This window comes from Acromyrmex echinatior, chromosome 11 (genome assembly GCF_024713525.1).
Source record: "Acromyrmex echinatior isolate Ae372 chromosome 11, ASM2471352v2, whole genome shotgun sequence".
NCBI lineage: Eukaryota > Metazoa > Arthropoda > Insecta > Hymenoptera > Formicidae > Acromyrmex > Acromyrmex echinatior.
Genome location: NC_141862.1, coordinates 11,109,255 through 11,122,171, shown reverse-complemented (window position 1 = coordinate 11,122,171; position 12,917 = coordinate 11,109,255). Strand labels below are relative to the sequence as shown.

At 29.2% G+C, this 12,917-nt stretch overlaps 1 protein-coding gene across 3 annotated transcripts; it reads left to right on the top strand.

Moving 5' to 3' along the window:
- Positions 1-3,362: 3,362 nt before the first annotated feature.
- On the top strand, positions 3,363-12,842 carry LOC105144326 (aquaporin AQPAn.G). 3 transcript variants are annotated; one of them, XM_011053179.2, is made up of 6 exons: positions 3,364-3,674; positions 8,192-8,449; positions 9,322-9,606; positions 9,947-10,156; positions 11,078-11,162; positions 11,236-12,842. In XM_011053179.2, the coding sequence occupies exons 2-5, from the start codon at positions 8,192-8,194 to the stop codon at positions 11,114-11,116; spliced, it is 792 nt and encodes a 263-aa protein (XP_011051481.1). In that variant the 5' UTR covers positions 3,364-3,674; the 3' UTR covers positions 11,117-11,162; positions 11,236-12,842. The 3 variants fall into 3 exon arrangements, with proteins under 3 accessions (XP_011051478.1, XP_011051481.1, XP_011051479.1); XM_011053176.2 differs by lacking the exon at positions 11,078-11,162 and having other exon boundaries at positions 3,363-3,674; XM_011053177.2 differs by having other exon boundaries at positions 11,078-12,842.
- Positions 12,843-12,917: the final 75 nt, after the last annotated feature.

The window sequence follows — 12,917 nt, the reverse complement described above, 5'->3', positions numbered from 1 at the left end:
CGTTACTAAAACTTTGCTGCTTCGAACTCTACAATTGATTTTTTAAATATTATATTCTGATCTATCATATTAATATCTAATTTTTAAATTATTGATCTAGTTTAACCATTTTAATACATATTTATGATAATATAATATTGCTTAATGATTTATTTAATTTTAATATTATTGATATCAAATTAAATTGATTCTCCTTCGTTACTTTTATAGTATTATAAACATATATACTTATATATGTTTGTTATAAAACAGAGTTAAAATACAACTCGTTTTTAAATTGGTTAGTATACAAAACGTTGACATGTATCTCACACATTCTTAGTCGATGGAAGGACAAAACGATGAGGTTGACAGCGTACAATCGTCACGTGAAAAAAAGCGGTAATGACTCGGCGATGACGATGACGATCTTGTCGTACCGCTTTGCGGAATGTATGTACTCGGAAAACATAAGATGATTCATCTGCTTTTGGTGAATAAATCAGAATCGTGTCTGGTGTCACCGAACTCGCGTTATTATTTTGTTTATTCAACTCTATATTTCAAATATATCATTTACAACGAACAAATCTGTTATTTAAACAATTGATTCGCAGCGAATAGATATTATTTCATGGAATTAATTACTAAATTTATCTCCTTAAATTTTATTATTTTTTTAGCAAATTTATTCTATCTCTGTTGATTAATTCTTCTCTTTTCCTTTTGTAATTATTTTTTGTGAGTACTTTTATTTTATTTATTTTATAGATATTTTTTATTATCCCTAAAAACATAAAAGTTCTCGAGTTTCTCTTAGTTCTTCCCCCTGTCAGTCTCGCTTGCCATAGCGTTATAGTATATAATAAATATGCACACTTGCAGGTGAGCTGCATAAACCTTGATTCAGCGCCCAGATGACAACACGGCCAAGAACTCAGCTGCACGGCAATGACAACAAATTCTAACAATACGACTCTCTTACGCGGCATATGCGCCGTCATGTTTGCATTATGCAGCCCCAAGCATGCTGCCATTCCATGTTGCACAATTGTTCTCTCTCTCTCTCTCTCTCTCTCTCTCTCTCTCTCTCTCGCTCTCTTTCTAGCAACATAGTGTAATTATAGTTCCATGCTTTAGACGAAATAATACAAAGCTTGTAGGAACGCTTTGTTCGGAGCCGCTGTTATTTAATTCCTCCGATGGTTAATTGGCTTATTCGTGGTAATTTTGCGTCTCACTAGAATATCATGGCCAGAAACAATGGCGGATAAAATACAGCATGTTAATTCCGCATCATTGTTGCGGTTACAATCATCGTGCGAACGGATACTGCAGACAGAATCTTTTGATACGTTTACAAATTACACGTATGTTTAATTTTTATTATTCACAACTGCATTTAAAAAGTGTTCAAAACAAAATTACAGCTAATTTTGTAAAAAATTTGGCAGATATTAAGTGAGTATCATAAATTTTATATCTATCAGCTATTCAAACTTGCGCGAGCGCGAGGCTCATCATCAATGAATATACATAAGGATGATGAGATGAATCGCGTTTCGGATTACACAAATCAATCAAGAGAGTAGCTACTTAACATTTTCTTGCGTCGCACGACATTTATCATCGCCCCCGCGTTTTCTGAATGCCATCAATTATACATCAATTGTCTTAATGGTACTTGGCTTACTCGTGCAATTTAGTTTAATAAGACAAAAGAAGAATACTGCGCAAAATGATATTAATATTTTATAAATATTGACAATATTTGACGTAAGAAATTTTTATATTTGAAATTTGTTTTTCTTATTCTGGAAAATAATGTAATTTTGAAATAAAAATATTATAAAGCAATTTTCTTTAATATTTTTATTTCAAAATTACATTATTTTCTAATTTAATCATAATTTAATCATAATTCAATCACCTTCTTCTAATTATTTACTTTTTTCTTCGTTACTTTTACAAGTAAATCGTTTAGCAATTAAAAAATATTAGTCCCAAGAACAATATAAAAAAAAGATAAATGGAAAATTAACAAAAAGACATTAAATCGTAGAATTTAATCATAGGTTAAGCCTACAATGAAATCATCTTCAGAGTAGTCGTCGCGCTTAGGTGATCTCCCCTTCGTTATGCATCGCGTACATCGCAAGGAAGTACCGTTGAAACCGTACTTTCCTTTTCCTACCGGGAAAACACCATTTCCGATTACACGTCTCAGGAAAGGTATGATCGAAAGAATGTTAAAGGCAAAAAGGCTATTTGCTGCCGCAAAAACTGCGCCGTGTCGTTCCGCATCTCCGCTGAAAATCATTTAGAATGTCTGAACTTTTACATTTACGTATATATACTGATTCATGTTTACTGATTAATACAAAAATATCTAATTATATTATTAGATGTTGGAATTAATTCGTAGCGTTTTACAAGTGATGGGAAGTACTTTCATTAATGTATTTTTTAATGCTCATGTGAAATAAATAACATTCTTTCATTAAAAAACGCTACGAATTAATTCCAACACCTAATAATATTGTACAGTACTTTGTATTTTCTATCGGTTCAGATTTTTAAATATTTCAGGCGATGTGATCATTTTAAAACAAGTTTCGCTTCTTTCTTTACTAACTTCCTGAAGCGATCGTATTTCACAATAGATCGACAAAAAAGATTGTGTAAAGGTTAAGAGATGAATCGGAAACAAGCTTGAATAAAAAACAAGCTATATTACGTAGTCTCTCCAGAGAAAGAAATCGAGCAATTTTACATTTTAAAAAGTACAAATGTATTCCAGATTAAAATATATTTCTCACGACAGATAAATATTTAAATAAAATTTTCTTGAAATTTGAAGAGATCGTTACTCACGATTTGATATTTATTATTTTCTAAAATTGAAGTTTCCATTCACAATCTTATCAACGTTACAAACATAATATTTTCATAGATAACAATTTTATCGATCGTTTTACTGCGAAAGATAAACAAATTTTATTTTTTAAGTAACTACAGAAATAATTATTTATGTGAATCATTCTTTTAAATATACTTCTAACTTTTTGTTTATTCAAAATTAATTTTATTTAAATAGAATTTTAAAGTTTTCTGTCAGAAACTTTTTAAATTCTTAAAATCTAGCTTAAATTATTCCTCAAAAGAATTTAAAAGAATTTTTTATTTTATATAAAATTTATCTTAAAGCTGAGATCATTGACTGCAATTTTATCGGCACATTTCCGGAAGTATAAGTCCAGTAAACCTTTATTTATCAAAACGTGTATGTACATACACATTTTACGCATGGACTCGTTGTTTGTGTTCATGCACTCGCCACTTTTAACCGTGATATCCCTACTACTTTGCTGTTCGCCTGCCGGTAGAGTTACTAGTACGGATACCTATCTACGTGAGGCCCGATCGGCCCGAGAGCTTGCGACAGTTGTCGCTCGGTCGCTCTCAAGGAGTCATCTCAGTTTCGTTGGTTCCTAAAGGACTTTTTTTTTTAATAAAAGAGAATAAAGGATTCTTTTAAATAAAACAATTTTCGGAGGCATCTCAAAGGACTCGACAAAATTATTAAATAATATTTTACACATTTTCAAGTACTTGTCAAAAGTCTCTTAGGAAGCTGTCAACAAGACTAGAGAGAATTTATTAATCAATTGCACGTGTTAGTTCCAGATTTCGAGGTGAGTGAATGTTTATTCATCATTTTTAACTTTATTTATGTTTATTACTTATATTTTTTTACTTATATTTATGTTTATAATATTTATTTTATTTATAGCATATTTATTCAATTTAGTCATGGAATAAATCTTTAATAGATATAGTAAAGAAATATAGTAAAAATTATATATATATAATTGTAAAAATTAAGAATATATAAACACATGCTAAATGAGTCAGTTTCTCTTTTTTAGATACTGACTAACGTGTGTTATTTAATTTTTCTAACTTTAGTGTTATTTTATATATTTATATATATTATTACATAAAACATCACATAATTTGCTTTGATATAAATAATAATAAACATAGTTTTGATATAGTAATAAATAGTAATAAACATATAAGACCAATTTTTCATATATTTCTAAATCATAATTTCGACCGCCTTTCAAAGTCCAAAACACAAATTGCGTTACGTTAGACGCAGAATGAAACGTTTGCAATTCAAATCAAACTAGCATTTAACGCGACGTACGTATGCCAATCATGGTCTCTTCTGGTAAATACGTGACGTTCATATGAACGTCTCAGCTATTTTCTCTATTTTATCGTGCTATTTTATCGTGTTGTTTTCACAAAAGTCATGCACCATGTTTCTCTATAATTTTTAGTATCTCCACCATCAATAAATACTCGTCTCATAGGTTTTAATTTTGAAAGAAAAAATTATCAATTGATATAAAAAAATGTTAATAAACGTTATATAAACTATATATCCTCGTTATATAAACTATATATCCTTTGCAAAAGGAATTTATTTTATTAATAAATTATTAAATGAATGATTTCACTACCAATTGGCTACGCAATTATTGTGTAAATTAGAACATTTTTTAAATAAATATAAACAATTGAATTTAATTAAGGGTTAAATACGATAAAAATTTAATTGAAACTGTGATCTCGTAAATAAGAATAAAAAATCGAGATATAAATAAGAATTTATGTAATAAAATTATATAAATATAATTTGTGTGTGTGTGTGTGTGTGTGTGTGTGTGTGTGTGTGTGTGTGTGTGTGTGTACGCATATGTAATCAGAAAAATGATTTAAAAATTAAATTTAAAACTGACTGGAAATTAATTATATATATTATGTAAACAATTTATAACAATTATGCAACAATTTATATGTAATAAAAGAATAATTTGAAAATTAAACTTAAATCTGTCTGGAGAAAAATTAAAACTGATACATTTAATAATTTTAATGCAAATTTAATTTTTAAAATGTCCTCAATTCCAAGATAAAATTCCATTAATTTAATTTAAGCCAAATTAAGCCTTCGCCGATTAACGATGCAACGAAAAGGCTATTATAGCTTCAGCCTAAAGTGGAACGAGTGGATCACCAGTCGGACATGGTCAATCGTCGATCGATCCTTTAAAGGGAGCGAAAAGAAATCGTACAGTGTCCACTGAGAAACAGAACGAAAAGATAAAATGAGTAGAGGGGAAAAATCCTGACAAGACCATATAGAGATAACGATCTCTCTAACGGTTACCGATAAATCACTGGAGGATCTAACGAGTGATTTATGCTTCCGAATCAACCAGTCTTCGCTTTCATGGAACAGTCGGCAATCATAAAAGAACAAATCTACGGTGAATTCTCGGATATGGTAGAACGAAGGGGGTTTTTTATTACCGCCAGGTGGAAGGCGATATCGATAATCGTACGGTAAAGGACTCTTTTTGTTCGCCATCTCGAATGTAGCGAAGCGTGTGAAAAGGAAGTTAAAAGGGGCAGTATGGAAGAATAGCAAAAACTTATAACAGAAAAACCGATGGAACGAGAATGGTTGGAAACTTTCGAGGTTTCGTTATCTATTTATAGCACATTCATGTTGCACCGTTTCTGTTATAGCAACCGTTTGATTGTTGACAGATGATTGAAATAATTGATACTGGGGCTGCGTTCCGATGTTCAGTGTCAATGCTGAAAATCTTTAGTATACGTAATGTATACTACAGATTTTCAGCACTGACAGTGAATATCGAAATACAACCTAAGAAATTGTTGTTATATGAAAAAATTTAAATATTCCAGAAATAAATTTTGAAGCACTCACACTCGAGTCATAAAACACTTATATACGTGGAAGTTTTGACATTCTGTTAATCATTCTGTCATCTCGAATGCCTACAATTATTTTGATGGTCAAACAAAATTATTTTTAGATCTATACTTATTTCAGCAAAAATCGTTCTTTCCATATAGTCTTAAAAAGAAACTATAATTATAATACATTATATTTACATTAAACAGATATAATTAGAATTAAAAAATCATACAAATTTAATTCAAAAATGGATAAAATTATATTTTTAAATATAAACTATTATATGCAAATATTAAATAAATAAATAGCAACAAATATAACAACAATATAAAAATAATTAATAATATGAACTGACATTACGAATTGAGTGAATAAATTGATAGATTTCATAATATCTTTGAATTTAGATATTTTCCAATATAAAGACTAAAAGATATTTTCATCTTGTGAAATTGTTCAGAAAATTTTTTTAAGTAATCATTTGCATTTTTTTATTAAATTTTACAAAATTTCCGTAACAACGTGCAGAGAACTGCTAGCACAAATAAAAAATAATTGTTTTTAATGTATTACTGCGCAATTCGCGTCAACAACATGAATTTGCGTTTTCTATTTGATTAAAGGTCGTAATATAAATAAATACATTTATAAAAACATAAACCCCGCAATCGCATAATCATGACCAAATAAATGGAAGAAAAAATAAATACAAACGCGATAAGAAATAATGATTTGATTCAAACAGAATTCTAGCGTACAGTCACGCGCCTTTATATTAACGTGCGAATGTAAACTGTACTTTTACAAGCCGGTCAAATTGCTAGTCTGGCGGAATTTATTAATTCAGTTAATAATGTCATCCCCGGATGAAATACATAAATAGCGACAGAAAGTCGCACGAAACTTTAGAAAATATGATGAACGATGATATATTGATACTCTCGAAAATTTTAGCTTAAAAAATAATCTTGAAAACGAAAAACTTTTTCTAAATAAATCCGGTTTCTTTCAGACGTAACGGTACGATTTAGCAAATCGGCCGTATGAGCGACAAATAGTTTTATGACAGAGTTAGGCGGACGAAAGGAAGAACAATCTCGGACTGTGACATCATCTGTAAGATCAGATCATCTCGGCTCACGACTTTAGTAATGACGCCTATATAATTACGTAATCCGCGTACTAAATGGAATTTTTTGGAAGACAAACTCGGAAGACAACTCGGTTGTCCCTGACGACGGTTTGCTTAAAGCATTTATCAGGAAAATAAATCGTATGATGAACGAAATGATGAATCACGAAAAAAGTCACAGCTCAGAAATAAACTTAAATAAGACACTAAAAACAAATCCAGTTCCTTATTCTTTGTTCTAAAGAAGCTATTTATTTTTTTTAAATTGTAATAGATAATATTAATAGTACAAAAAAATTGTAATTGTAAATTATAGAATACATATACGGATGTTTAAATATATGAGCTTTTTATTTCGATTAGAAAAGAAACACGGCTGTTTTTAATTAAAAGGTCACCTACGCACTACGTAGGTGACGATCAGCGAGCTTTGGCGCGATTAGGTAATTCGAACCGATCGTTCGAGGTGAGGATGTGACGATCTACATACGTAATGCAGCCTGTCGAAGCTTTTGTCGCACTCGTAAACCATTGCGTCCTCGATCTACATCCACTCGTCGTCAATCAACGGAACCGCTAAACGTCGCTAAAGAAGAGTGTCAAAGCTCAAAAAGGAAGTCCATTTTAAATTTCAAACTCTTAAAATGCTTTCGTTTATTCATATACGTAATGACGATTGCGAATTAAATGTCTTTCGTTTCTTGGAAACGTGCCAAATCTCAATTAAAAAAAATCTGTGCTTATAACGATATAATAACTATGTTACGTTAATTGTATGACCCTGAAATGATACCATTTTTTATATTGTTCTTTGGATATGTTGTAGAGCATAAAAAAATACTAGATCTATATTTTTTTATCTGCTTATCTCAAGGAAAAATCTTCTAAAAAATAATGATTTTTTTCATTTTCAGTATCTCCGAAAGTATGAGATATATAAAACAATGTTTTAATAACTTTTAATAACAGAGTATTGAATTTAAATTTTGCGAAAATGTCAAATTTTTAAAATTTACCTTCACCTCCAGGAATTATTTCGATTTCTAAACCTTGAGATAAGTAGAAAAGAATCTAACATTTTTTAATGTTCTACAATTTACAACATATCTAAAGTTCATCAAAATTGATAAATAAACAATTCTGACAGTTCTCTTATAAGACTATATTAAATTTGTTTATTGTTTAAAGATAAACATTTTCATTCTATATTTTATATTCGAATAATATGTGTCTTTTTTATAATTTTGTTCTTAATTTTATTTTTTACTTACATATCTCAGATGGTGAATCTGAAGAATGCCTTGGGTGCTGATGAGCTTACCGATAAGAAGGTCGGTCTTCCTCGTGCTCTTCTGGCAGAATTTTTAGGCACCTTATTACTGAACTTCTTCGGCTGCGGTGCCGTGGTGACCGGAGATGTTGCCGCCATCAGCCTGGCCTTCGGTTTGACGGTAGCGTGCGCAATTCAAGGGATAGGACACGTCTCCGGAGGTCATGTCAATCCAGCGGTCACGCTCGGTCTCGTCGTCATTGGGAAGGTAAGTTTTATAATATTCAATAAAAATTTTAATATTTTTATTGAATATTTTATTAATGTATATTAAATACGATAAAGAAGAACGATCAAAGTTGGATGTTTTCAAATAATACATAATGTTATTTGAAACATCCAACTTTGACCGTTCTTGGTTTTCTTTATCGTATTTGTTTTCACATCTATGCTTAAAATTCTTAAATTAATATATATATTATTGAACTATTTTTATTGAATATTAATTTTATTAAGCTTTAATGTTATAAGTTTTTTTTAATAACACTTGTTCTATCTAAAATCTCTTTGTTCCTGAGTAATCACACCACAGTGACCTAAGTAGCTAGTTAAAGCGCGTCAATCTGATACATTGCATGCGTATCATGTGTAAACTGAGAATTGTCTATTATTCCACAAATGAAATCTATCCTAGAAAACTCTCAAGAACTCTCATTTGATACCTCGCAATGAAAATCGATCATCTTCTATAAAAATCCATCCGGATATTCAAAACAAATTCTGTAATAATTCTATTAATAAAAAATCAAATACCTATCAATACTCTGAATTATATAGTATAATAATTTAAACTTAATTACATAATTATAATTATATAATTTAAAACTTAATTCAAATTACATAATTTACATAATTTAATTATATGATTATATGAATTATATAATTAAATTATGTAAATAATTAAAATTAAATTATATATCTATATAATAATGTTCATAATTTTATATATATATATATATAAAATTTATTCAATTAATATTAAAATCTATTTCTTTCTTTTTTTGCTCTAGTATTTTTTAACCTTTTTCAGGTATACCTGAATTATAATTGAGTTAACAAGATTCTGATTCGTAATCGCAGGTTCCAATTATTAGAGGCGTTTTGTATGTTGTGGCGCAATGCGCGGGCGCTATCGCAGGTTCAGCGATTCTAAGGGCTCTTTCGAATGACAAACTGGAGGAATTTCTAGGCGTGGTGAAGCTTGCTGAAGGGATCACTCCAGTGCAAGGATTCGGCGTGGAATTCTTCCTTGCGTTGATCTTGGTGTTAGTAGTTTGCGGGGTATGCGATGCCGCTAAACCGGACAACAAGGCCATCACGCCCCTCATAATCGGTGTGGCGGTCACTGTTGGTCATCTCGTCGGAGTAAGTTTGATTCTAATCACAAAACTAGTTCCTATTTATTTTAAGTCAATTTTTTTACTTTGATTTTATATATTAAAGAAATTTAATTTAATTGAATAATCCGACATGTCAAAATTGAATTAAATTATAATTCAGTTATCCTCTGATACAAAATTTATTTTAAAATTGTATACTCTAAAAAATCGTTATACAAATTAGAATTGATAATTAATTTTGGAATTAATACCTTATTTCTATATATAATTCCTCAAAAAAAAAGTTTTAAAAAATGAAAGAAATTTAAAAATTAATTCCGTTTTCGTAATCATTTTATACATTTGTAATAACTTTTAATAATTAGGTACCGCGAACGGGTGCAGGGATGAATCCGGCACGTTCGCTGGGCAGCGCCGTGGTGATGGGCGCTTTCAAAGATCACTGGGTGTATTGGGTGGGTCCGATTATGGGCGGTATGGCCGGTGCACTCCTCTACGTGCATGCTATCGGACCCGCCAAGCAACCGGAAGCACCCACCAGGACCTATGCCTCCGTCTCCACCGAGGAAAAGGAGGTATATTATACCACAAGAACGTAAGACCATTTTCAGACACGAATGAAAAATATTTTGTCAAGATCTTGTAATTTTGTTATTTAGTCTAATGTATTAAGTTTAAATTAATTTTTCAATTTCTGTAATAAATTTTCCAATCTTCTAAATAAATTAATGAAAAAATATATTCAATCATTTTTAGTAATTTTTCAAATTTTTAATAAATTCTTAATTTAATTATTTAGTCAAACATTTTAAATTTCTCAATAAATAAAAATTAAATATTTAAATTAAGTTTCGAGCTTTCGATTTTTTGTTTCAAATTGTTAGTGTCTGAAGATGGTTGGCGAATATAATTTTTAGATATAATGTAAGTCTGGCATCTTCCTATAAATTAACAAGCATTTAATTCCGCATGAAAGACGCTGCATTGAAATACACGCATTTAACTTTTCTCTTAATTCTAAATTTCTTATCTCTAAATTTCTATTAATATTATTTAGAGAATTTTGATTTTTTTTTTATGATGGGACTTTGTTTTGGGAACATAAATAATTATCCAATCCTCTTACGAAGCAGAATATTTTAGAATAAAATTCATGCATGCTTATAATGTATGATAATAAAAATACAAAATCATTCTTACTCTCCAAAAAATAGTGAATTTTTTTTTAGAGGAAAATTTCATTTTTAAGATGACTTTTCATATACTAATTTTCCTTCATAAATTAAAATAAAGTTAAAAAGAGAAAAATAATCGTCTAAAAATATTTTAAGAAATGATGAAATACAAGAGACAAATTTGCTGTAAAATTTTCATGACTCCGCATTCTTTCTTAATTCTATATAAAATCTAGCAACTGTTTTGCACTGTGCATCTGAATGTACTATTTCTTGGGATAAGACTTCCACTCTAAGCCCACGATCGTCTCTGTCCCACAGAGGTTCGAGTACATTGACAGCGGACGTGGCGGACTTTAAGATACGAAGATGACAGACATACAAGAGTGATCTAGCGATTCGTCTAGTATAGAACTTCCATTTTAAGAAAATAAGAATAAAAAGAGAACAGTGAAGATGAAAACATCCTTATTTTACAGCTCCAGACTCTTACCAACAGGAAAAACATCAATCCCGCTTGATGCTTTAACCAACTCTAACCATCTTCTTCTGCCAACTCGCCAATCGCCTGTCTATGTGATAAGAACTATCAGACGACTCTTTTATATATATAATATAAAAACCGCAGGTGTATGTTTCAAAACTGAAATTAATGAAATTACACAGCTTACTGACAGAGTGGTTTTAGAACGTGATCGTGACATCGATTTTTATTTAACATTGAAGATATATATAGGACCATTTAAAGACATAAATATCCATATTTCAATCAATTTTGAAATAAAATGTATAATTTTTATGATACAATTAAATATAATTAAAATTTTTTAAAAGTTCAACACAAAAAGTATTAATGTAACTTTAAAAGCTTTTGATGTTAAATAATTTGAAAAATCAATCAAATATAATCACAAGAAGCATTAAATGCAGCTAAATTAATTAAATCGAAAATGGATTTCTCAAGAAAATTTCTTTATAAAATATTGGAGCGATAAGAAAATCTATCTTTGTCTATAATTTTGTGCCAATTTATCACAATATTCTTCATTGCATAAACTGAACTTTCAAAAATTTAATTATACGACATTCTCATATAAACTATCCTATAATCGCGAAAGATAAGAATGTGAAGAAAGCCAAAGAGATCGTTACAAAATATTTCACTTGCCGATATCTCATACTGATATCTACATTGGGTGACATAGTCATTTATTGCACAAGATTGCATTTTGATAACACCACTGATAATCGACCGACCTAACTTTCGGCTAAATTTTCCTACATTTCAATCAATCAATCACTTGAAAAATCATGCAATTTGCTTAAATCCACGTATAAACTAATTTCAGCAATTGACACGTTCCATAATTATACTTCAACGAATGTGTTTCTATTAATTAGTATGACTCAAAATTTCCAAATACAATACTTCTATAATTTATTTTTAAATATTTATCATTGTTCTCATTTCATATATATGAACAAAATTTTCAAACCTTAAATCAACCATTAATAATTTATTTAGTTATTAATTAAAATTAATTACGATGTTGTACATCGTAATTACATTTCAATATTAAAAATTCAATCACAATTAAATTATCTATTTTATAATAAAATAAATCATTATCTTCCCATTTGTTTAGTTATTTGCATATTTGCGTGACTTTTTGATTAATTCGAAATCAATTAAAATTTAATACTTATAAGTAATTTTATTTCTAGTTTTTTGCCCACAATTTTGTAGATATACTTTCTAAAATATCGATACACGAAAGCTTATTTAAAAAATTTGTAAAATATTTGATTAAAAAATCACTAATTCCTTATAAGCATATCGCAAAAATATCGCAACTAATTTTCGTCAAATCGATAATCATGACTATTTTGATTCATCATATATATTTTTTATACTGATAATAAAAACATGCATTTCTTTCGTAAATAAAAATACTGCGTAATATACGAATATTTATGTGTCAATAAAAATCATTAGAGAATATATATATTGTATATCATAAATGACGTAAATGTGAGTTATATATAATGTGTTGTACGGAATAAAATATATAAGTTTTTATACAAATTGTTCTGATTATTATTATCCTTTCGTCATAAATAAAACACTATGATTATGATTATTATATCTATATTTTATGTA